At 35.2% G+C, this 26,096-nt stretch overlaps 1 protein-coding gene across 8 annotated transcripts in view; it reads right to left on the bottom strand.

The window, feature by feature from the left end:
- ANKRD17 (ankyrin repeat domain 17) overlaps positions 1–26,096 on the bottom strand; it is a 164,228-nt gene that overhangs the window by 124,862 nt on the left and 13,270 nt on the right. The window contains exon 1 of one of the 8 annotated variants that reach the window (XM_057547257.1): positions 6,104–6,239. The exons of the other annotated variants lie outside the window; for them this stretch is intronic. Within the exon in view, the coding sequence (XP_057403240.1) occupies positions 6,104–6,157 (54 nt within the window). The 5' untranslated portion in view covers positions 6,158–6,239. Of the gene's footprint in view, positions 1–6,103; positions 6,240–26,096 lie in introns of those variants that run through there. 8 annotated transcript variants of the gene reach the window in all.

The raw sequence follows: 26,096 nt of genomic DNA, 5'->3' as shown, positions 1-26,096 counted from the left end.
TTTCTCTAGTTGCGGTGAGCGGGGGCTACTCTTAGTTGCGGTGCGTGGGCTTCTCATTGCGGTGGCTTCTCTTGTTGTGGAGCACAGGCTCTAGGCGCGTGGGCTTCAGTAGTTGTGGCACAAGGGCTCAGTAGTTATGGCTCCCAGGCTCTAGAGCACAGGCTCAGTAGTTGTGGCGCACGGGCTTAGTTGCTCCGCAGCATGTGGGATCTTCCCGGACCAGGGCTCAAACCCATGTTCCATGCATAGGCAGGCAGATTCTTAACCACTGCGCCACCAAGGAAGTCCCCTAAAATGTCTAATCCTTCCAAAGCCTCTTAATGAATGGAAAATGTTACTTACAGTAATTCAAATAATTTACATATTTAGCTAAACTCTTCTGTCTCCAGATCAAATTATATTTATGTCCTAAGAGTAACTCCAACTCTTCCTAGTGAAAAATGTCACCAGTATTATACTAACTATATAGATACAGAACTTTAGAAATCCATGGAAGACTTACTGATAAAATATATAAATGATGTGCATTACATAAGCCAATCTATTTTACAGACTAAAAAGAAATATAGGAAGTAACTGTCAAGAGTCTACTTCACAGAGATTTCATATCATTACTAAAAGTAATTTTTATGATAAATAGCAAATGGACTTACCCTGTTTAGATGAAAATACACTATTTACCACTAGTCCATAATGGTGACAAATCAAAAGGAAACAATAGTGTCCCTGTGACTCTTTCAAGCTTATTTTATTAAAAACCCTCTGATGTCAAGATAAATACAGAGCAAGAAATGGTTCCATAATAAACCTACTTAATATGTTTAAATCTGACCCTTAATTTAGTTACACCCTAAAGAGTTCAGCCAAATCCTCAACCACTGAATCTCTAAGGAACAACGACAGAGATTTAAGGCTTTTAGATTATGTATTACAACCTGTCAAATCAAGTACAGATGAAGCTAGAAACTGGCTCTAGCTGACAAAGGAACAAGATCGGGCATGAGAGTTATTATACTTAACACTGTAAATATTTTTATTTTCAAAAACTTGCTACTTTTTTAAAGCAAAAATATATCAAACGCTATAACCTGAAGAAAGTATTTTGAATTTGATTAAAATTAAAAGATTTGTGAAAATTTCTCATTTCTAAAGTAATTCTTATAGAAAAACTACTAAACATGGTTCAAATAGAAACAATGAAACCAGAATATATAGTAATCAAGTTTCTGAAATGACCTCTCATATGTTTTATATTTTCATATTTAAAAAGCTTTTGTATAAACCTCAGGTTTATATACACAGCACTTGGTCACACAAATTTGGAATATACCCTTCCAAAAAAAAAGTTTGGAGGACTTTTTCTTCTTACTGATCTTTCTGAGTACTAAGATCCATTATTAATTATTATATATGACTTAGAGGAAGAACATCAAAATTCTAAAATTATAATCATGTCTCAGCAAAACTAACATAAGCAATATAAAAAAAGAGATATTTAAGAAGCCTCCCAGCCCTTTCCCATCATCTGTATTTGGCTGTTTTCCTGAGTATTAGTTAAGGTGGGCAAAAGGAACAGAAACACTTTGACTACTTTGGTTTGGAGAAGAAAATTACTGACTGGATTATTTGCATAATTAAAATAACCAAGTTATTCTATTAAATCCATTACCTTGGATAGCTGAGAAGCAATGATATAAGTTGAAATCAAGCTTTTCCAGTTTTACTATAAGTTTTAGAAACTTGCAGTATTTTACTCAAGATTTTGAAGATCATCTAAAAATTTAGGTTAAATACACAGGGGTATATATAACAAGCAATCACAATTTAAAAGGTAAACCATAGCATTATGAGAATTAATCTGCACTAATTCACTGATGATATTTTGTTTTCTTTTTATTAAGACTTAAATAAAAGCACCTTTTAAAAATGTATGATTCATGCAGAAAATTATAAGATACTGATGAAAGAAATTAAAGATGATACAAATAGATGGAGAGATATACCATGTTCTTGGATTGGAAGAATCAACATTGTGAAAATGACTCTACTACCCAAAGCAATCTACAGATTCAGTGCAATCCCTATCAAACTACCACTGGCATTTTTCACAGAACTAGAACAAAAAATTTCACAATTTGTATGGAAACACAAAAGAGCCCGAATAGCCAAAGCAATCTTGAGAGCAAAAAATGGAGCTGGAGGAATCAGGCTCCCTGACTTAAGACTATACTACAAAGCTACAGTAATCAAGACAGTATGGTACTGGCACAAAAACAGAAATATAGATCAATGGAACAGGATAGAAAGCCCAGAAATAAACCCATGCACATATGGTCACCGTATCTTTGATAAAGGAGGCAAGCATATACAGTGGAGAAAAGACAGCCTCTTCAATAAGTGGTGCTGGGAGAACTGAACAGGTACATGTAAAAGAAAGAAATTAGAACACTCCCTAACACCATACACAAAAATAAACTCAAAATGGATTAAAGACCTAAATGTAAGGCCAGACACTATCAAACTCTTAGAGGAAAACATAGGCAGAACACTCTATGACATAAATCACAGCAAGATCCTTCTTGACCCAGCTCCTAGAGAAATGGAAATAAAAACAAAAACAAATGGGACCTAATGAAACTTAAAAGCTTTTGCACAGCAAAGGAAACCATAAACAAGACCAAAAGACAACCCTCAGAATGGGAGAAAATATTTGCAAATGAAGCAACTGACAAAGGATTAATCTCCAAGATTTACAAGCAGCTCACGCAGCTCAATAACAAAAAAACAAACAACCCAATCCAAAAATGGGCAGAAGACCTAAATAGACATTTCTCCAAAGAAGATATACAGATTGCCAACGAACACATGAAAGAATGCTCAACATCATTAATCATTAGAGAAATTCAAATCAAAACTACAGTGAGCTATCTCACACCGGTCAGAATGGCCATCATCAAAAAATCTACAAACAATAAATGCTGGAAAGGGGGTGGAGAAAAGGGAACAATCTTGCACTGTTGGTGGGAATGTAAATTGATACAGCCACTATGGAGAACAGTATGGAGGTTCCTTAAAAAACTAAAAATAGAAATACCATACGACCCAGCAATCCCACTACTGGGCATATACCCTGAGAAAACCATAATTCAAAAAGAGTCATGTACCAAAATGTTCACTGCAGCTCTATTTACAATAGCCAGGACATGGAAGCAACGTAAGTGTCCATCATTGGATGAATGGATAAAGAAGATGTGGCACAAATATACAATGGAATATTACTCAGCCATAAAAAGAAATGAAATTGAGTTATTTGTAGTGAGGTGGATGGAGTTAGAGTCTGTCATACACAGTGAAGTCAGAAAGAGAAAAACAAATACAGTATGCTAACACATATATATGGAATCTAAGGAAAAAAAAAAAAGGTCATGAAGAACCTAGTGGTAAGACGGGAATAAAGACACAGACCTACTAGAAAATGGACTTGAGGATATGGGGAGGGGGAAGGGTAAGCTGTGACAAAGTGAGAGAGTGGCATGGACATATATACACTACCAAACATAAAATAGATAGCTAGTGGGAAGCAGCCACATAGCACAGGAAGATGAGCTCGGTGCTTAGTGGCCACCTAGAGGGGTGGGATAGGGAGGGTGGGAGGGAGGGAGATGCAAGAGGGAAGAGGTATGGGAACATATGTATATGTATAACTGATTCACTTTGTTATAAAGCAGAAACTAACACACCATTGTAAAACAATTATATTCCAATAAAGATGTTAAAAAAAAAAAGTATGATTCAAAAGACCAAGTTACATTCAAAGAAGAAAAAAAAATAGCAGGAATTCAATGTTTAATGTAAATAATCAGAAATCTATATAAAATTCCAGATAAACAGTCATAAAGATGAAAATTATGGTGACAAACTTCAAATATTAGAAGCTTGTTTGGCTCAGTATTAGATACAATAATAAAATTGTCACTGTGGCATATAGATGAACTTCATTATTCATTATTAGACATTTACACAAGGAGCTAACCCGTTAAAAAAATTTTTCTAGAAAGCTCACTGTATAAAATATATCTATTCACTTGCAATATGAGGTACTTTAGAAAATGGTATATTTAGCTTCAGAGTTAGCAAGTCTATTCTTTTTAAACTTTTATTTTTAGCATTAGGTCATTATGAGTACTTTTAATTTTGGAAAAGAATATTTTATTACTAGTTGGAAAATTTTCACTTCTAGTCTGCCAGTAATTGCCAAATAGTTAAATAAAATAATATTAAATAAAGAGAAAACTCACTTAGTATGGTTTAATGCAACAGGTGTATAGGAACCAAATTAAGAGAAACTGAAAATTAGGACAAACAATCAAAATTACAGAGGTAAAATAACCTCTGTAACTAACTAGTAACTATGAACAAATTAGGCAACATAAAATCTTTACATGATGTTAAACACTTTTGTGTTTTAGTGGGAATAATGAAAAGCCAATTTTTAAGATAGTATTAGAAAAACCTATACTTAAGGCATAAAACTATGCCCAAGTGGGTTTTCCCCAGAAAATAAGACTTCTAAAATCCATCATATGCTGAAATTTTAAATGACCAAAGAAAATGTCATATAAATTTACTGAAATCTATAAGGTACGCTTCTTTTAAAATCCAAAGCAAAATTTTTAAAAAGCAAATAAAAATGTCCCACTAGAACTTTATAATTAGACTTGTTTAATCTGAACCACTAATAGTCATGTGACCACTGCTAATTATTGAAGTTCCCTGATGAAAGTATATATCACTATTTATAAGATTCACCATACCACTTCTAAGGAAACTCACTAGTTCTATCAAAATATAAAAAAGAAAAAGAAAGGAAAAGAATGGAAATTAACCAGAGAATTCAACTCAGACAATAGCTCTTAGGACAGGGGTAAAGAGTATGTTGGCAGGTGTCTGCAAGGAGCTAGATAATACAATGGAATCAGTTTTCACTCTGCAGAACAACCATGAGACTTGCTGCAATGTCAGCTCCAAGCATACACTGAGGGACTCCAGAAAATGCTCATTGATCATGCAGCACTTTATAATGCGCATAGGCTTTTTTCTCCTGTTAACCCCGCCTAGCTTCCCTTTGCAGCTTATTCTCCCAAGCCCTCTCCCCCTAACAAATTCTCTTCCTGAAGATAGTAAAATATTTAATGAATTATCTTAACATTCTAAGTATTAGGAATACCACTCACCATCATTACACCATCATGAAAATTAGCCAGTTTTTTTAATGGGGGGGAACCCTACAACCCCCAAAATAAGAAAATGGGATTTAACTATCTATATATCTGTAAATACAAATATTTGATGGTGTATTACATCCAAGGCCAAAACCAATTATAGTTTCACTTTGACATGTATTTTCTTGAACTGATTTATACGCAAATAGGTTCTATAACACTGACACAAACAGGAAAAAAAAGAAAATATAATTTAAAATTCTCATGACTCAAAATGCAGATTTTTGTGAGCTCTCAAGCATTAGTTAAATTTTACAGTCCTTTAATTTTTAATTTAATAATTTATTTTATAATAAAGTCACATGAAAAACCTAGAAGCAGAATGTACCAGCTAAATTAAGCAATTAGATTAATATATATGCTTAATTTTACCCTAGAAACTAAAATAACCAGCTGTTTTTAATAGTTAACTGCAAGCGGAGTTTGGGGCTTAGATATGTAAATGAATTCTAAGACATATGATACTAAACCTACTCAAAGCTGCTTTGCAGACCCCACCTTCTAATGAGTTAATCTAAAGGTCACCACCAGCACAAGGCTTTTTATTAAGTCCGAGGCCCTTTCTTTCTTTTTCTTTTTTCCCCTATCAAACATATATCTACAATTTACAAAACATTAGGTTTAAACAAAATAAGGTTTTAGTAATCATGTGAACTAGACTGGCACATTCTCACACAGAATAAGGTCTGACCGTATCTTGCTTTTATGCTCTGCCTCTCTTTGCTCTCTCCTCTAATCTATTCATCTGTAAAATAATTCCGGCAGATAAGATTTCTTTGTTCAGATTTCAACTTTCATTTCATTTACAAACCTAGCCCTACCTCAAGAATGTCTTCTAGAACATATGCTTCCATTTCAGCCGCTGTCTCCACCATGTTTTATCAAACTGCCATGTTTCTTACTGCACTATGATTAGATCATTGCCAGCAGGAACACTCCTCTGTGTCAGCAAGGGAACAGGAAATGGAATGTTCTATTACATGCCTAAAGCAGCTTAGCTGTTCACTAGCCAGGCATCTACCAAAAGAGCAGGGGGTGACTCACTGTGTATTTTTTAAAGATACAGAAGCTCTATTCCAAAGCAAACTTCTGTCAAGTAATTTCAACAAGCAAAATAAAGTCTCTTATTTTACCATTTCAAATTTTAAAACTCTAAAATTTCAAAAAAGAAGTAATAATGTATTTTTTTAAAACCTATTTAAACACGTCTGGCTTTCTGGTTGAACAAAAGAGGTTGAAGTGGGTTACGTAGCAATTTATCCTTAGTAAAGCCTTGTAGTAAGATTAATGGCTGTATTAAATATGCAAAGAAGGAGGCAAGGTAATACCAAATTAGGAATTTGTTACATCAGCCATATGTATTATTTAACACATATATTACAGGTGCTGACTTGAGGGTGCCAAAAATAATAATTTAATGTAGTTTTTTAATGGTAAACTGGTTTTCTATAAACTAATCTGTTTGGAAATATCTAAGAGAAATGAGATTAACATTCAACAGATTTACAATCACTGAAGCAAGCCATAACACATCACAGTTATATGCATTTTCTAGGAATGTCTTTAACTTCATTTACTAACCAAAGAAATGGCCTCCCCCCACCTTATCATAAATACTACAAGAGACTAAAATATTTCAGATGAATGAAATTCAGAAACACTGTTTCTGGATCATTAAATAGCAAAGTGGGTGAGTAACAGTAGAGCTAATTTTATATTTATCACTGTAATTGAGCCTCAGTTTAGTAAAATTTTTTACTTTGTCAAATTTCTTCCTTATATAATATATAATATAGAAAATGCAATGGGAGAGGAACAATGTTTTGTGCTCTGCAGTATTAACAAAATAACCCTGTACTTGTGAGAGTGCTATACAAACTGAACTTGAAGTGATCCCTCAATGAGGTTAACCAATCTAATTATAACTCTAAGGTGAACAGTTCTTCTAGTCTAAATTTTCCTAACCTAACTAGAGAAAGTGAATTTTTTAAAGGAAAGGAAAAATGACAGGAAAGACCATTCCCATATGGTCAAATCTAAGTGATGATATGAATGGCCTTTCCAGTAATGTCTCCTCAAAGTGATGCCATGTTTTAGTAGAAAGATTCTGTCATTCTCTTGGGCCTTAGTTTATTTATCTGTAAAAAGGGATAACATTCACTCAACAATGGATTTTCTATTGTATATCAGAAACTGTCCTGGGTACAGTCAACAAAACAGATAAAATTTCTTCTAAACAGGTTTATAAGAAGATTAAATGAGATAAAGTATCTACTACTCAGTTTCTGATATTTAGGAGACATCCTCACTGTGTCAGGCAATATACAAGTCATTGCTTTTCAAATAAACATGTTATTTAACCCTCACAATACCTTAGATGATAATAATTCAAAATAATAACATTAATAATTACCTTGTGCTTACTATATGTGATACACCATTTTAAGTGCCTTGTATATATTAACTCATTAAATCTCACAATAATCCTAAAAGAAAGGTAGCTACTATTATTATCTCCATTCTGGAAACTGAGGTACACAGAAGTTAAGCAACTTCCCCAACTTACTCACAACTAAGCTAATTAAGTTAAGAAGCTAAGATTTGGACCCAGGTACCTGACTCCAGAGTCTGTCCTCTGAACCATCTACTATACTTCCTCCAGATGATATGACCCTCATTTTACAGATAAGAAAATCAAGTCGCAGACAGTACACAGTTATATAGCAGAGTTGAGATTCAAACCCAGAATGGTCTGACTTCAAAGGATGTGTGAAATTAATGGAAAACAAATGATATTTAAAATGTTTTCCCTCAGACCATATACAGTGCTTTCATTTATGTATGAGTGTGTCCGGTATTTGGAGGTTCTCAAACAAAATAATGTCCATTGTTAAGACACAGCTTATGAATAACTAGAAAACTGATCTTACTATTTTCCTCCTTCCAGCTCAATCCGTTCCATACTTCAAATAAACTGCTTCATCCTTAGAAGTCATCAACGAAATTTCTGTTTCTCAAACCTTCTTCCAACAGAAGCAAGTAATGGTAGATTTGAGTTCAAGGAACTCATATGTTCATACATTCTTATTTCCCATAAGCCAAGAACAGGCTTTCCAACTTTGACAAGAAATCGGGCCCCCTAAGGTTCAAATCAATCAAACCATTCACTGTCTCCTTCCCTCCTGTTCTAGGATTATATGGTGCTTCCCTTATGTTTTCTGACATATACTGTTAACTTTTTACTAATAAAGATGTGATTATGGCTTTCTTACAGAATTACAGATATTTATATATCATTTATCATGTCTCTCCCTTACGGATCACAAGCTTGATGAAAGCAGGCAATGCTCTGTTTGCCAAGGTATACCCAGGGCCAGCACAGTCTCTGGCATAGAGCAAGGACTTAAGTATTTGTTGATTAAATAACAAATGCATGAATAGAGGAATCATCTGATATTCAGTTTTGTATCTTAATCCCTTTTAAATTATTGCTACCACTAGGAATTATTTCTGATGACAAGAACATGTGTTCTGTGACTATTATCTTTAGGTCACTGAAATAAGATATTAGAAATGTTAAATATAAACAGACTCTATATTTGAGAATTTCTGTTGTTGTTTTTTTTAATAAATTTATTTATTTATTTTTGGCTGCGTTGGGTCTTCGTTGTTGAGCGCAGGTTTTCTCTAGTTGCGGTGATCGGGGGCTACTCTTCATTGTGATGGGTGGGCTTCTCATTGCGGTGGCTTCTCTTGTGGAGGAGCACGGGCTCTAGGCGCGCGGGCTTCAGTAGTTGTGGCACGCAGACTCAGTAGTTGTGGCTTGCGGGCTCTAGAGCACAGGCTCAGTAGTTGTGGCGCACGGGCTTCGTTGCTCCATGGAATGTGGGATCTTCCCAGACCAGGGATTGAACCTGTATCCCTTGCACTGGCAGGCGGATTCTTAACCACTGCGCCACCAGGGAACTCCCTGTAATTCTCTGTTATACAGAAAAGTAATTATTTATTCTTAATTTTATTTTCTGGTTCTTTTGTTAATATGAGGACCTATGCCACAGCATAGGATACTTCGGGCAAAAGGGTGTGTGAAAGGAGATTCATATACATCTGCTATAAGACCCTACATCCTAATAGTAAGCCACTTTCCTTCTAGTTCAACCTCAATTTGTAGGCAAAAAAACCTGTTTTCCCATTTGCCTAAAATGGATTTCAAAATCTTTAATTTTCACCTATGGCAAAAGCATTAAAGCATAAATGACAGTTAACCTACTAACAGTTATGCAAACAAACACAAACTCACAGATGTAAGTAACTTAATTCATAAAGGAAAATACTTACTACAATAAGAAGATTCAAACGTCCAAAGTGAAGAGAAAAGCCTCCCATAAAAAGTGGGGGAAAGGACAGAAGAAGCTTAATAAATACCAAGACTGCATAAAGGAATCTTCTGAAAGTTACAATTTTATTTAGGACCAGCACTGATTTCTTTGAACAAGGAGAAAGAAAACCAAACACACACACACACACACACACACAGAAATATGTTGACAAGCAAACAACCCTATTTTGTATGGTTTAATATTTTGTTGATGTTTGTTCCTCCACATAAAACATTTTTTTAATCAAATATTCCTTGTAAAGAAATTCTGCTCCCATCAAATATTTTTTTTCTATTTAGGGAAGGGCAAGACTTTTCAAAATCCACATTTTCAAACAAAACAAGGACAAATAATTGGTTGCGGCATAAATATAATTATTTCACCCACCTACATAAAAACAAACTACTAGAAAAACAAAATCTGAACCAACTTCACCTCTCAAAATGTGTGAAATGTAGTCATTACTTTGTAACATCTCTATTTTTCTCTTTTCTACTCTGTAAGTTATATTTTAGCAGAAGTGTAAAATAGCCTGGACCAAGCATAAGCGGCATACATACATTAAAGAGTTAAACAGAATTTAAATTAAAAGGCTAACAAAATCTGGTCAAATTTCTGATACCCTATATACATTATTAAAATAACTCTACCCCCATGAATTTACCTTATATTTCTCCTAAACCAAATCATGTCACAATATGACTGGGGGTTCTCGATATATGTCTTTTTTTTTTTTAATTTATTTGTTTTATTTATTTTAGTTTTGGCTGCGTTGGGTCTTTGTTGAGGTGCGTGGGCACGGGCTCTAGGCACGTGGGCTTCAGTAGTTGTGGCTCACAGGCTCTAGAGTGCAGATTCAGTAGTTGCGGTGCACGGGCTTAGTTGCTCCGTGGCATGTGGGATCTTCCCAGACCAGGGCTCGAATCCTTGTCCCCTGCATTGGCAGGTGGATTCTTAACAACTGCGCTACCAGTGAAGCCCTCGATATATGTCTAATGTAGCACAGTAATATTCTTTTCATTACCACCACAGATGACTTTCTTTCTTTTTTTTTTTAAACTATGGTTTTTATCTGCAAAGTAATACATGTACATGGAAAACATTCCTATATAAAAGAGAACATAGGGAAAAGTAAACCTATCTCTCACCAACTCCTAAAAGCACTAGTGTATTCTTCCAGAAATAACCTACATATATAAAGCATATCTTAGTGTAGATTATTTTTTATACAAATGGAAGCATATTGTACATACTTTTCTTCATCTCCACTTTAAAAACGTAATACTCCATAATCGTTTCAGATTAGTATATGTATCTCTCTCTTTGATTGTGATAGTTGCTCAAATTTTCACTAAAAAACTGTACTATAATTTATTTGATCAGTTCCCTTTTGAAGGGCATTTGTATTGCTTCAACATTTCACAATACTGCAATGAACATGCCCAACAAAAGGGCACACATACTCTGCACATACCTGAATATAACTGTACTGTAAATTTCTTGATGGGTACATGTATTTAAAACTTTATTTAAAACTTTATGTTACCAAATTGCCCTCTAAGGTTGAATTTACACTCTGACAGTGAATGAGACTGCTTACTTCCCTACAAATAGTAAGTATTAATGATACAAAATCTATTAAGAGAAACCCAGATCAGAAATAAGCATGTTTTAAAACATGTATCTAGATTTATCCTTACTCCCTCATCATTTCCACTTTTCAAGGAATTGCAAATGCAAATTACATCTCCTCTCATCTAACTTCTGTCCCCTTAACAAAAAAATACATTCATTCCCTGACAGATTAAGAATTTATTTACCACAAAAAAAACCAAAAAACAAAATAAGGAGCCACAATGCAGATTCTATCTATATGTATGTACTTGGAGAAGAGAGAAGAATGGTGAGTCAAATGACACTTTTAAAAAATCTACTTCTGTTAAATACAAATTCCATCCAGGTTTAATGGACTCTTTAACTAAGTTGTGAAGTTTCTGCCGGAATTTAGTATTATAAAGATCCAGAATTCTTTGGGTATATTCTTACTAAACTAAATTAATAAAATACTGTTGGGTGTTCATTTGTTTGCCTTCCACATTTATTTCAAACTATTCATTTTTAAAGCACAAATTTCTAAAGAAATCCTTCCGTCATTATTGGAAAAAAAATCGAATGCAAACTAAGACGAAGAAGATAGGTTTTTGTTAACACAAAGAGCACTAAACAGCTTCTATCACAGTTTCTTGACATGTATCCCAGGTCTAATTTTGATGATAATGTTTAAAAATAAGAATGATTAAAACTTCACCAGAACCTCCAAAATAAATGTAAATAGATGGACAGGCTTCTAGATATGTGAGGAACACCTAAAAGGCTTAGGTAACAAGGGATTAAGTAAGGATATATAAAATTATAACCTAATACATAAAATCATGCAAAGGCCATCCATTAGTATATTCTAAATGTGAGGAAGGATATTTATTGCTTAAATAAAATTTTTCTCAAGGCTAATGCTGTAACAAGGCCCTAGTAAACTTTCTTTTGAAAGATCATCATTACTATTTTGATCATTCATTTATGCAAATATTTACTGAGTGCTTACTAGGTGACAGGCTTTATACTACACAATGGATACAGAATGACAAATAGTTACTACACCTTCAAGAGTCCATAATCTAGAAAAACTTGATCCTGATTTTCAACGAAGTCTAAAATCAAAATCTGCAATGAATTTTTCATCTTCTCTGATATATAGTCCCTTTCCATTTTTCTTTAATCTAAGTAATAAATAAAACTCAAACCTCCATTCAGGACAGTACAGAAAGTATTATTATATTTAAACAAATATTTCATCCAGATGTGTCCCATGTATAGAATTAAATACAACCACAGTCTTGTCCAAATGTAAGTAACAGACTAAGCAAAGTAAGAAACAAAACAGCTTTCCCTCCTTTCACATCTCCAATTACAGTTGTGCCTGCTGGACACTTGCACTTGTCTCTACCGATGCTAGGTCACACCATGAATTCATTCTTTTCCTAGTATTTCACAGTAGGTTCTATGTATACAAAATTGACAAGATTTTTATTGTTTTTAGACAGCATTCACCTCCCAAATTTCTCTGTACAACATTTCAAATAAAAATAAACAAGTACATATATAATAGGAATAACTTACTTCAACATTTTTTGGTTTTGTTTCAAATAGGCTAAATCTACTGATAGTACAGTGCTCTCAATTTCTTCTGTTCCAAAGCAACAAGTATCTACCAACAAAAATAAATATACCACACACACACACACACACACACACACACACACACACACACACACAGCCTACCTCCCTACCCCAACCCCACAAGCACAGTGGTGGGGAGAGTAGAGAGACTGGGGATAAAAATGCAAATTACAACAAGACAAGTCCAAAGCCAATTTTTTTGAGTAACCGATTTCTACCTTCTGGAAGGACGATTGTCCTACTCTAGGGCAGCGGTCCCCAATCTTTTTGGAACCAGGGGTCGGTTTCGTGGAAGATGATTTTTCCAAGGACCTGGCAGTGTGGGGGGGGGGGTGGTTCAGGAGGTAATGTGAGCCATGGGGAGTGAAGGGAAGTGGCAGATGGAGCTCCGCTCCATCACCGCTGACCTCCTGCTGTGCGGCCTGGATTCCTAACAGGCCAGGGACAGGTAGTGGTCCGCGGCCCAGGGATTGGGGACCCCTGCTCTAGGGGATACAAGAAACAGCTCTAGGTCACTTAAGACAGTATCAAAGGCACGGAAAATAATCAGGATGCAAAAACTACCCAAGGAACCTTGCAATCTCAACTCCTTCTCTGGTTGCTTGATGGCCTGGAGTTGCTGGCAGCAAGCTCCAATCAGTCTGGTTTCTCATGATGCCAATTACCACTCTGCTGTTTCTAGCCTAGTCTATTCATAACAAATCTGGAAAGGTTTGCCTGCAAGCAATTACTGCAAGTACTCTTTCAGACTCATAATTCCATCTCCTAAGAAATATATTACATTAAATTGTCTATATCCTCAAAAAACTAGGCCAAAAATTGTAAAATGGGGCCTCTTTTCCACTAACCTGATCCTGACCAGAGATCCCAACACAAACCCCATATATATATATATAAAGAAATACTGATTTCATTCAATGTAACTGTGACTCTTTGATCATGAAGATATCTCACAACACAGCCACGTTAGAAGCAATGTTACCATTACTTTCAACTTCCCCCACAAATTTCAGATATTCAGTTTTACTACCAAATCTAACAAAAACTAACACCAGATAAGAAAACAGAAGTTAATATATAACAACTTTTCTGTGTGTAATAGATAAACACTAGCATGTTTTATGAAACCACTACTATGTTTTATGAAACCAAATTTAACTCACATTCATATCTTTCAATAGCTCTTTCATCAATTTCTTAACAGAGTCAACTATATTTACAATTACTTGACAATTCCCATTCTCTTCAAGAACATATATGCCAATGTCTCTCAGTGAAGGCAGTTAATATTCTTTAAAGGGTAGCCACTAAAAAACCAATAACTTACAAAATGTTTAAAAGCATAACTGAATTGCCAAATATAATTTTATACTTTAATATTCATTTTTGTACGCTCAGGTAAACCATCTCTCTCTAACACAAATTCCACTATTTCCAGTAAAATGCTTAGTTTTTAAAGTATTTCTCATAAGTTATTTTAAGGGTATATGTTTGCATAATTTGATTTCTTTTTAAGCACACCAGCTTGCCTAGAAAACTATGTATAATTTAAGTAGAATCATTATAGATAGTGTACTTAGGTCTTAGGGTCTTGGCAGTTTACACTTTCAGTACTTAAAGGCATATAACAGCATAATATTTTATGATTTTTAAAATCAAATATGAAAAACATACAATTAGCAATGTGCTTCCCAAAAGATGTTTCTGATGCAACACTCCTAAAATTAGGCTTTCAAAAAACATTTTACCTATGTACAGTAGAAACAGGATGCCAACCTACCTTTAAGTTGAAGTGGCATCAAAATAAATTCTTTCATTCAACAAATAGTCCAGCTAGGGACATAAGATAAGCCCTATCTTTAGAAGGATAAGAAAGGCCATCTCTAGTCCCATCTTTTCTTCCAGTTCTTCCAGAAGATATACCCTGCCTCCAGTAGCTGTAGCTCTCCTTGATCACATGACTTTCTTCTTATGGAAAAACCAGGCTTCTAATCCCAGTCTTCAGTATGTCAGAGAAAATGTCATCTTATTTAAAGGCACTGGTGGGAAGAAGGGCTCAGAATTTTCCCATACATCCAAATTTTTAACAAACTTTTTTTTTAAAAAGAATCATGGAAAGGACTCTGGAATTGACATACAAAATCAAGAGTGTAAGCCAGTCAAGAAATAATTACGCATCTTACATAAAAATATTCATATTTGTATTCTATGCAACTTTCCAATTTCCTGGAATTAATTTCCATATGCCCTCCATTTCTACCTCACAGAATTTCTAAAAACCATGTGGTCCTGGAATGGCACTTTATAAATAAAAGTATTATCTAAGTAAGTAAATGCAACACATCTGCAATCTTTTTAATATTATAAATATGATGCATTAAAGTACGATTTTTAAAAAATTCAAAGGCCACAAAGGCACAAGATGAACAGTAAGTCTTTTTGTTACTGGCCTGAAACAAAATGGCAACACACTGTTAACGCTGTTAACTGACTTCTAGTGCGGTTTCAAGCTTAACTTTAACACCACTTTACTTCTGTTTCTTGATTTACCAATTTTTTTAAAATTAATTAATTAATTAATTTATTTTTGGCTGTGTTGGGTCTTCGTTTCTGTGCGAGGGCTTTCTCTAGTTGCGGCAAGTGGGGGCCACTCTCCATCACGGTGCGTGGGCCTTTCACTGTCGCGGCCTCTCTTGTTGCAGAGCACAGGCTCCAGACGCGCAGGCTCAGTAGTTGTGGCTCACAGGCCTGGTTGCTCCGCGGCATGTAGGATCTTCCCAGACCAGGGCTCGAACCCGTGTCCCCTGCATTGGCAGGCAGATTCTCAACCACTGCGCTACCAGGGAAGCCCTGATTTACCAATTTTTATGTGCTATCTATTAACTGACTGTCCACTGAAGAAATGAGCACTAACCCTTCCTTTGTTGCCCTCTATCTCCCAATTTTATAGGTTATATTATTTTTATATTATAAAGGTTTATAACTATACTCCTTAACTATTCCATAACTATAATCAAGTCTATTTTATATATTTTCTAGGTTGATTCTAAAAACTAAAAATTAATTAACTGCATTTATAATGTGACTAAGTAAATACTAATCACTGAAGAGAATGTAATTTTATATCATTTAGACATTACTGGTTGAAATAGAATTGTCCATGTTTTCTAAGAGTGGCAGCAATTGAATTTTCTTCTAGCTCTCTTTGGTTCTTTTTGAAGGCCCAAGACTGCCACTGTAGCTACCAGTTTCCTCCCCCCCGACACTGCCCTACCACCATATCCTCTATCGTGGATTATATTTTCCACTGTATTATAGTATCTCAAATATTTTCATATAAAGTACACAGTTTTTCTAAATATAAAAATATACTTGTCCTCATATGATAAATAATGTGGTTAAGTATAAAAAATTTAAGTTCAACATTTTCCCCCAAATGATGAAAATACTGCTTCACTATCTTCAAGCATTCAGCATGGCTGCTAAGAACTCAGTTATTTGATTTTCCATTTTTTATTCCCTATCTCTAGCAGTAACTGAGGATTTTCTTTTTATCCTTAGAGTTCTGAAATTTTGCCAGATGTGTCTAGATATAGGTCTTTTTCCATTCATCCTGTGTGGTACTAGATGGGTTCCTTTAATCTGAAATTCATTATCTTTCTCTGGCTCATGAAATTTCTTCAATTATTTCTTTCAATATTTTTCTCCTTTCCACCTTCCTGTTCTTTACTTCTAGAACTCATATTTACAGATATGAAAACTTTGTGATGTATTTTCCATACTCTTTTTCTCTCAATTTTTCCAGATTTTTTTTTTTTTCTGCACATATACAGAGTTCCTCCTCTTTGGCTCCAAATCAACAACTCAGTCTTGATTCATGCTAAATTGTTATTTAACCCATCCATTAAAATTTATCTTCATAATTTTCAAAATCTTTTCTGGTTCTCTGCCACTTTTTCAATGAAACTATGATTAATCATTGCAACAGGTTCCTGAATCTTAGTAAAATACATATTACACTTTTTTTTCTTTGAAGTTTTCTTCTGAATTTTATCTGAGGTCAGCTGTTCTTTCTTTCATCTTAATCCTCTTCCATCTTTATTCTCCTCAATTGTCTGTCTGTTTACATTGGCATATAAAAGATTACTTTTAGCTCTCTCTGAGGTTGTTCGAATTTGTTTTCCCGAATGGTGTCTCCCTTAAATGGGAGGGTAGTACTATTTATGCAGGTATCCCAGAAAGGTACCTAGACAGGAAGTTAAACTTGCTGGGATCCGCCAAAACTGCTTTTCTCTGAAGAGGCATGCCTCAGTGCCTCTGCTTCTCTCTCAGGTGCCAACACCTCAGATGTCCTACTGAATTGCTAATCTACTTTCTTAAAAGAGAACAGTTCTTAGACTTCAGGCCTGAGGGCAGGCATGACTGCCACGAGGGCTGTTAAGACTGGAGAAAGGGCAGGAAGGAGGTCTAACTAACACAGCACTTTGGAAAATAGTTCTTTAAAAAATTCTTGATTATTACCCAATTGCCCACTACTGTTCTCTGTACTTGCTGACTCCAAGCTTGGAGTCTTTCTGAGGTTCCCCTAGGAAAATCTGAGCTTACCTCTGGTATCTTGAGTTCCAGTTTCCTTTGAGATTTTGCTGTCAATCCAATCCCATGAACTTCCTATCTTCTTCATAATTTCTTGTCCTCTGATGGTACCTGTAGTGGACTGTCAACTGTAATTTTACTGTTCAACATGCTTTCTCCCCGGTCCCTTTTTCTAGTAATATAATCCCTCTTGTCCGTGGGGAAAATATTACATGTGATTTGGGTGGAGGTGAGTCTTCCCAGCTACCACTGGGGTGGCCACATGACACAGGTCTGGCTAGAATATCCCATCCCCCCTCTCCTCTGGCAGCCATCTTTGCCTGGCTGAAAATAAAACTAATACAGAAGAAAAGAGAGACTAAAATGTTGAAAGAAAACCAGTACTGATGATATTATTCAAATATGGACTTATCCATGCCTAAAGATGGATCTTCTCCCCTCCTTCCCCACACACATCCGAGCACACATAAAGCTACAGAGCTAATGAGGTCCTTTTACTCCTCTTTAAGGTAGTTTGACCAATGTAATAACATTTGTTCCTTGCTTTTCAAAACTGTGGTTTAGTTCAATCTTTAAACAATATAAGTGGGATGTTGGGACGAAAGAAAGTTAAAGGAATGTGCTCAATGCACCATATTTAAAAGAAAAGTTAAGACAAAAATTGTAAAATAAGCCAGAAGAAATACAATTAAAGCTTTATAGTTTGGTGTAAAACACAGAATGAGGAAATAGCTATAAACTTTATTAAGTACATCCTATCATTCCCTAAGACATCCTTCATACCTCTAGGGGAAGAAAAGCATATATAGAAACCAATTATCTCTTAACTAGTTTTTTCTCTGAGTCAAGATTCCAATGGTTTCAAAAAGAACAAAGGAGGAAAGACTGGCAGTGATTTAAAATGTTCTAATCTATTATATATCCAAAGAAAACTCTCTGAAAGGTTATATAGTGTCAATTTCTGGAAGAAAAATTCTTTCGCTTTGATATGATTATTTGAGGAGAGGTATGGAAGGGGTTGTTTACTTTTTAATTTTAGAGGTGATAAAAAGCACAGAAGGTCATTGAACTCCTCAGTGGATGAAAGGTGAAATCCAGTACTCGTCACCTAAGGTAAATAATTCACGGTTCATAGACCTATGCCTCAAAAGTTCTATCCTCCTGAAACAATCTGCAAAATGCTGTATGTATATATTTAAGTACATCTGAGGGAGAAAGGGTCCTCAGTTTTCATCAGAATCTAACTAAAATCCATGACCTAAAAAAGGTAAAGAAAACTGCTCCTGACTGGAAAAGAACAATGACAACTTCATTCAAGAATTACATTTAACAATTAAATACAAAAAAACTAAGTAATGAATACCTCCAACATATAAGACAGTGTACTAGATATAGACATTATCTCAATTCTTTAGAAAAACTGTTAGAAAAAATTATTAGTCCCAACAGGGATGAAAAAAATGAGGTTAAACAGCAATTTTCCCAAAGTCACAAAGTATTAAAGCAGGATGCAAAAGTTTCCCAAGTAGATTTTAAACTCTTTCCATATAATGTTTTTTTCCAGGAGAAATGTTGGAAAACAAATACAAAGGCAATGGGTTATTTCATACTGGAATGTAATTTTACGTCAGGCACAGAAATTGCCAGGTATTCACATGCCTGGGGTTCAATGAAATTGGAATCTGACCCTTCAATTAAGATTTTCAGGGAAACTTCTGCTTCTAGTAGTAAGGTCAGAAGCCCTCAGTACTTGATTAAGATTTATGAATCTTAACATTCAAGGCTGTCTAAGCCAATGAATGGCTCCCCTTGCTATTCTTCTGGGCTCCATGGGAAACAAAACCCAAAAGCTGCAATACCAAGCCCATGTTTTTTATGTCTTGGCATACAAGATAAGAGGATCTGGTGATAAGGCTAAAGTAGGTAAGAACTTCTACATATGAAAACACCTCCCACATACCTAGAGCACATTAACAACTTAAAATATATTCCAGAACACGGCTCTGGCTAAGAGAACTCAGTACCAGAGTTTGGGTTGGAGCCAGAAACCTGGGTCGAATAGTGGAGAGGATCTTGGACTGAGAGGTGGTAATACTGGGTAGAGTAAGGAAAAAAAAGGAAGGGAAGGTACAAATGAAAGAACAATCCACAAAGTAAGTTAGGGATATGTTTTCAAAGTTCTGAGACTTAAGGGGCTTCCCTGGTGGCGCAGTGGTTAAGAATCCGCCTGCCAATGCAGGGGACACGGGTTCAAGCCCTGGTCCAGGAAGATCCCACATGTCGTGGAGCAACTAAGCCAGTGCGCCACAATTACTGAGCCTGCGCTCTAGGGCCCGCGAACCACAACTACTGAGCCCACGTGCCACAAATACTGAAGCCCATATGCCTAGAGCCCATGCTCCACAACGAGAAGCCACCGCAATGAGAAGCCCACACAACACAACGAAGAGTAGCCCCCACTTGCCACAACTAGAGAAAGCCCGTGCACAGCAACGAAGACCCAATGCAGCCAAAAATAAATAAAATAAATAAATTTATTTTTAAAAAAAGTTCTGAGACTTAAGAAAACAGCATGGTCAGGTCTTTGCTTTGATACTTTGCCATTTTATCTAGAACGACTGAATCACCTGCTAAGCCTATAGCAGAGAAGTCACCGAAATACGGTTTGCCTCATCATTCCCAGAAAAGGAGATAAAAGAGTAAGAAAAGGATGCTGACTTCCCCATTACTCTTATCTGTCCCTCTTTATTAACAGTATGATTAAATAGTAAAAAACTCTAAATTCTGGGGGAATTTAAGAATATATTCTATTTAAATACTAAAGATCTAACGAATCCAGAATATAATCCTAAAAGATCATCTAACCCACACAACTATTATTTGTGGAATCTTCATTACAGAATCCCACTTCCTATGCTAACAATGGCTCCACCTAAAATAAATTAACCCACATGCACAATTACAGCCGAAGAGTTTTACTGGCAGTCTATGAATTCAATAAAATAAACAAATTAAGTGGAGTCAGGAAAGAAAATAAAACAGTCAGATTTTTCTAACTTACAGATTTTAAATTGTATTTTTTAAAAACAGCCAAACATATTGCTAGTCAGTAACCCCATTTTTACAACACTCTCCATTCTTCCTCAAACTTCAGTTTTAAAAACTAGTATTTACGGAGACTGTTATAGTTCACAAATGTTTTCACACAATTAGCTCATCTGACCCCCACCAAAAGAAGGTATTATGATGTCCCTTTTATGTGACGCTCTGAGAGATTTAGCTTGCATCTCACACTTACTTGACAGCATGAATTAAGAGATGTAGTAGGGTCTAAGACAACATTCTTCTCACTTCACATTTTAAGAACTTACTATAAAAGAGGTCATCTACAAGGTATCTATTTTCATTTGATGTTCCAGAAAAGGGGAAGAATAGTATATGATTCACTCACAATCTATGAAATCCATCTCAAGATCAATCACATGAATTTTTCCCATGATGGAGTTAGGGAAACAACAAGATGTAACAAAACAGAGCAACATTAACTACACTCCAATAAAGTTTTTTTTTGAAAGGGGTGGGATGCAGTTTTATAATCTGGTGTTCTAACCAACTCTTAAACGTACCAGGACTATTTCTGCTTACATACAATGACCCAGGGTAGGTCATAAATTAGACAAAGATGTCATTCACACAGATCTGTAAAGATGACCAAAATGCAACATGTGACCAAAATGCAACATGAAATAAGCTAGTGAGTTCTACAATTTATACAAAACATCTCTGGAGCAATTACTAGGGAGACCATGAAAGAGTAGTAGGGAGGCAGTGAACTACAGGAGTTAAAAAAAGCAGACTTTGATGTGAGACTGCCCATGTTTATATCTTATTTCCATCATTTACTGTGACCTTGAGTAAGTTACTCATTTCCTTGATTTTTTTTTCAACTACAAACTGTGGATAATAATATTATCTACCTCTTAGAGTTGTGAGGGTTAAATGAGATACTATACATAAAGCAATTAGAACTGTGCCTGGTATATAGTAAGCACTCATTAAAATACTAGTTATTAAAATATTAGTTATTGAGGTTATAATTACCCAATGTTCTAAGTGTTATGAATACTTTCAGGGAAGAGGTGATATTTTATCTGGCTCTTAATGGGTAAAGCAGCTAACAGAGTGACATCCACAGAGAACAGATATTAATGGGGCTTGAAAGCTGACATCTGACATAGCACACCCTAAAACATACTAAACCGCTACAAAACCACTGTAGTTTAAAAAATACAGTGCTCATACAGATAATAAAATGAGAGTTACAGAAACAGACCCATGTACCCTTGGTCTAGTACTTTCACCATTGGAATACATCCTACCAAAATACAGACATACATACACAGAGATACATATCAAAAAGAGTCCACTGCAGTATTGTTTGTAGTAGAACACTGGACACAGCCAAAACACTGGCTATAAACACTCAATAAAACCAGGGGAGTCATGATACCTGACAAGGGAACACTCCACAGCCATTAAGAAGAATAAGATAAACGATAAGTGTATTTATATGGGAAAAGTCTATGATAAGACCACTAATTTTAAAAAGAAATTTTCATAATATTTTTATAATGACCCCATTTATGCAAAACAAAAATTTGTTTACACAAGTACACAATTTACATTTCCTACATGATTTAATAAAAACAGAAAAAAGATAATGCAATCTCCCTTTAAGACTCCACCAACATTAAATAAACAAACATCAGTCATAGTTTGGTAACTTTGCTACATACTTTAGCATAGGTTCAGTTTAAAAGATGTATCATCCCTTCAATAGAATTAAAACTTATCTATCTCAGGGCATATAGCAGCTCTTCTATTTTGGCATTTCCTGAATAGCAACTGCATAAGTATTAAATTATTCCTGGTCTATTTGAAATATATTTTTAAAATATTGAAACAAAACTAAAGAACACTGGAATGATAATGCAAGAGAACTAAAACACATTTATAGTTTGTAGATCCTGCCCTAATAGTGTTATGGAGGTGTTCAAGCCCAAAGGCAGCCTAGTTAAGACTAATGACACCACAAATCAATAAGAACATGGTATAGATGCTGGTGCTGAAGGCACCTTTACTTCTTTAGTAGAAATCTGGAAAAGAGGGAGGGAAGAAAGGAAAGAAAGAAGCCAACCCTGCTTACAGGCTTAACAGGCAGTAAAAAAAAAATATATATATATATATATATTTCAAAAGACCACTGACTAAGTAAGATGAAAAATATGGAACATTATTTTGTTAACCATAAAACCCTACAGATGTTAGCTACTTATCAAAAAGCACAGGAAATTGCTTAGTACAAACAACTAATTTTAGTATGTGGGCCTTAAGGTTATACAAATGTAATACATATAAAGATGTACATACTGAGCAGATATAACCCAGTCTATTGTTCTGTTGTCTAAATATATGAAATAAAGGTAGTACTTCAAATAGTGGGAAAGGATAGATGATGAAATAGTTAAATCAACTGATTAATTATTTGGAAACATAAGACTAAGTTCATGTCTTCCTCCAAAGCCAGTATAAATTCGAATTACAAGAATTGAGTGTAAAAATTCAGGCACAATAAGCCAAGAGGTGGAAGCAACCCGAATGTCCGTCGATGGATATATGGATAAAACAAAATGTGGTATATATACATACAACGGGATATTCAGTCTTAGAAGAGAAGGAAATCCTGTTACATGACACAACATGTATGAATCTTAGGACGTCATGTTAAGTGAAATAAGCCAGTCACAAAAAGACAAGTACTATATGATTCTACTTATATGAAGTATCTAAAGTAGTCAAATTCATAGAAACAGAAAGTAGAATGTTGGCTGCCAGGAATTGGCAGAAAGGAGAATGGAAAGTTGCTGTCTAATGAGTATAGAATTTCAGTTTTACCAGATGAAAAAGTTCTGAAGATCTGTTACACAACAATGTGAATACACTTAACATTACTGAACTATACACTTAAGTGGTTAAAACAATAAAACTTTTGTTGTGTCGTTAACAATTAAATTGTTTTAATTATACAAAATTAAGAAGTACACACTAAATTACTTAAGCCACTTAAAAAATTACTTGACTATAAAGAGATCAAATAAAGCACTTGATCAAACTTCTAACAACTCAATGGCAAAAACAGTTAAAAATACAACATACGATTGAAAGGAAAAAGGACGCATATAAATTAAATCTATAAAACACAAATTTTATAAGACTGATGTAAGAAGGAAATTATCTATAGTTTCTCCCAATAAATTTGAAAATCTAGTATGAAATGAATAAGCTCCATAGAAAATATAAATTAAAAGGTTAATGAAATCAAACCCAACAGTATGTTAAAAGAAAATTACATCATAATAAGTATCTCAAACACAGGTAATTAGGAAATTTATTATCGCAATTCATTATATGAAGAGATTGGAGGGAAAGGGAAGAAATGATCTTTTCAATAGATGCCAAAAAAGCATTTGATAAAATTCAGTATACATTTCTGTTAATATTTAGTAGGGTAAAAGAAAGAGAGATACTAAATTGATAAAGGATTATACTTAATAGTGACCCAACAGCACTCCCATTAAAACAAGGGAAAGATAAGGATAGCCTATATTACCACTTCTATTCAACATTTTGGGCCTGTTCAAATCTGATGCAATAAGAGAAGAAAAACAAACGACAGATATAAATACTGAAAAAGAGACAAAAGACAATCATTTATTGGAGTCAATATAACATCCTAAGGCCAAGTTAGAAGTTTGGGCTTTATTCTAAGAGCGATGAGAAGTCAAATAACAATTTACATTTCAGAAAGATTAGCTTAGTTGTTGCATGAATAATAAATGGAGTATGGTGAGACCAGAAGAGAGAACTAGGAGATCAAATTAGGAGGCTGCTATGAAGTATAAGTAAGATAATAGCCAGCGCTAGGGTAATGGCAGCAAAGATGGAGAGAGGTAGGACGTTTCAAGGTATAATTTGGAGGTCTTATGTCCAGTATCCTTTCCCTTCCCACTCTCCTACTTCACCTTTCTGGCAATAGAAACACTCTTTGGGAAACCATTCCATGAGGCTCAGGTGGGAATGACCTCTCCTAGTCCACCTCCAAGATGGAGCGGAAAGACATGATGCAGGCCTGAACAAAGAAATCTTCTTCCGTAGTAGAAGTTGCTGACTCAGGAATGGACACATGACCCAAACTAGTCCAAAAAGAATATTTCAGGAACCAGAAGTGACTTTTTTTCTTATATTGCTGGCCATAAGGACAATGTAATCCTAGAATTATATTGGTGTAAGTCTTTAATTATCCCCCAATATCCACACTCCCCTTTTTCTTTTAGTAAAACATTTCTCCCACAAGTTATATCTGGGTATAATGGCCACAGAGCAAGAGCTAGGTCCTAGGTATGGACATATAACTAAGTTCTGGCCAACAGGATATAACAGGAAGTTAGGTTTGCAATTTCTTGGTCAACTCCTTAAAAGGAAGCTATCTGTGCTCACTTTTCTATTTCTTATTTCTCATGGGCTGTGTATTAGTTTGCTAGGGCTGCCTTGCAAAATACATAGACTGGGTGGCTTAAACAACAGCAAATTATTTTCTCACAGTTACTGAGGCTAGAAGTCTAAGATCAAGGTGTCAGCAGGTGTGGTTTCTCCTAAGGCCTCTCTCCTTGGCTTACAGATGGCCATCTTCTCATTGTGTCCTCACATGGTCTTTTCTCTGTGTACACATCCCTGGTGTCTCTTTTTATGTCCAAATTTCTTCTTCTTATAAGGATGCCTCTCAGACTGGATTAGAGCACACCCCACATGACCTGATTTAACCTGTCACATCCTGAGATACTGGGGGTTAGGGCTTCAGCATGAATTGTGAGGAAACACAATTCAGCCCACAATAGGGTGAAACATGGACATAATGCTGGGAAGCCAGATTAGAACTTGTAGATGAAGTCAACACTCTAAGGCACAGCTATTCAATAAAACTTTCTGTGATGATTCTCCAATATGGTAGCCACTAGCCACATATGATTAAATTACATTAATTTGAAATTAAATAAAATTAAAAATCCAGACCCACATTTCAAGTGCTCAGTAGCCACATATGGCTAGTTACTACCATACTAGACAGCACAGATTAAGGGATGGTGTAACAAAACAGTAGAAACTTAGATCTACGAATGACCTGAAGGACTGCCCCCAGATTACCACATAATCTATCCTGTTTGAACTTCATGTATTTTGGAGTCTCTTTGTTCAAATAACACATCCTATACCGTAACTAATACAGTAAGTTAGTAGTGGAATGCTGCAATAATAAATTCCTAAAAATTCTGATAAGGCTTAGAAGACAGGTAGCAAGGAAGCATATCAGGCTGGGAAGCCAGCAAGTCTTATGCAGTAGCAAACAATCCTGTAAAACTGTTGCCTGCAATAACGAGTAGTGCACATCACATGACTACCAGGTATGGAGCTCTCAGAAAAGCAATTAGAAAAACTCAAAATATTGATGTGTTAGCTGTTTAAAGAATAACTAGAAAGATCAACTCAA

This window comes from Balaenoptera acutorostrata, chromosome 5, assembly GCF_949987535.1.
Source record: "Balaenoptera acutorostrata chromosome 5, mBalAcu1.1, whole genome shotgun sequence".
Taxonomy (NCBI): Eukaryota; Metazoa; Chordata; class Mammalia; order Artiodactyla; family Balaenopteridae; genus Balaenoptera; species Balaenoptera acutorostrata.
The sequence above is the reverse complement of the archived record's forward strand: the minus strand, read 5'-3'. Positions and strand labels throughout refer to the sequence as shown.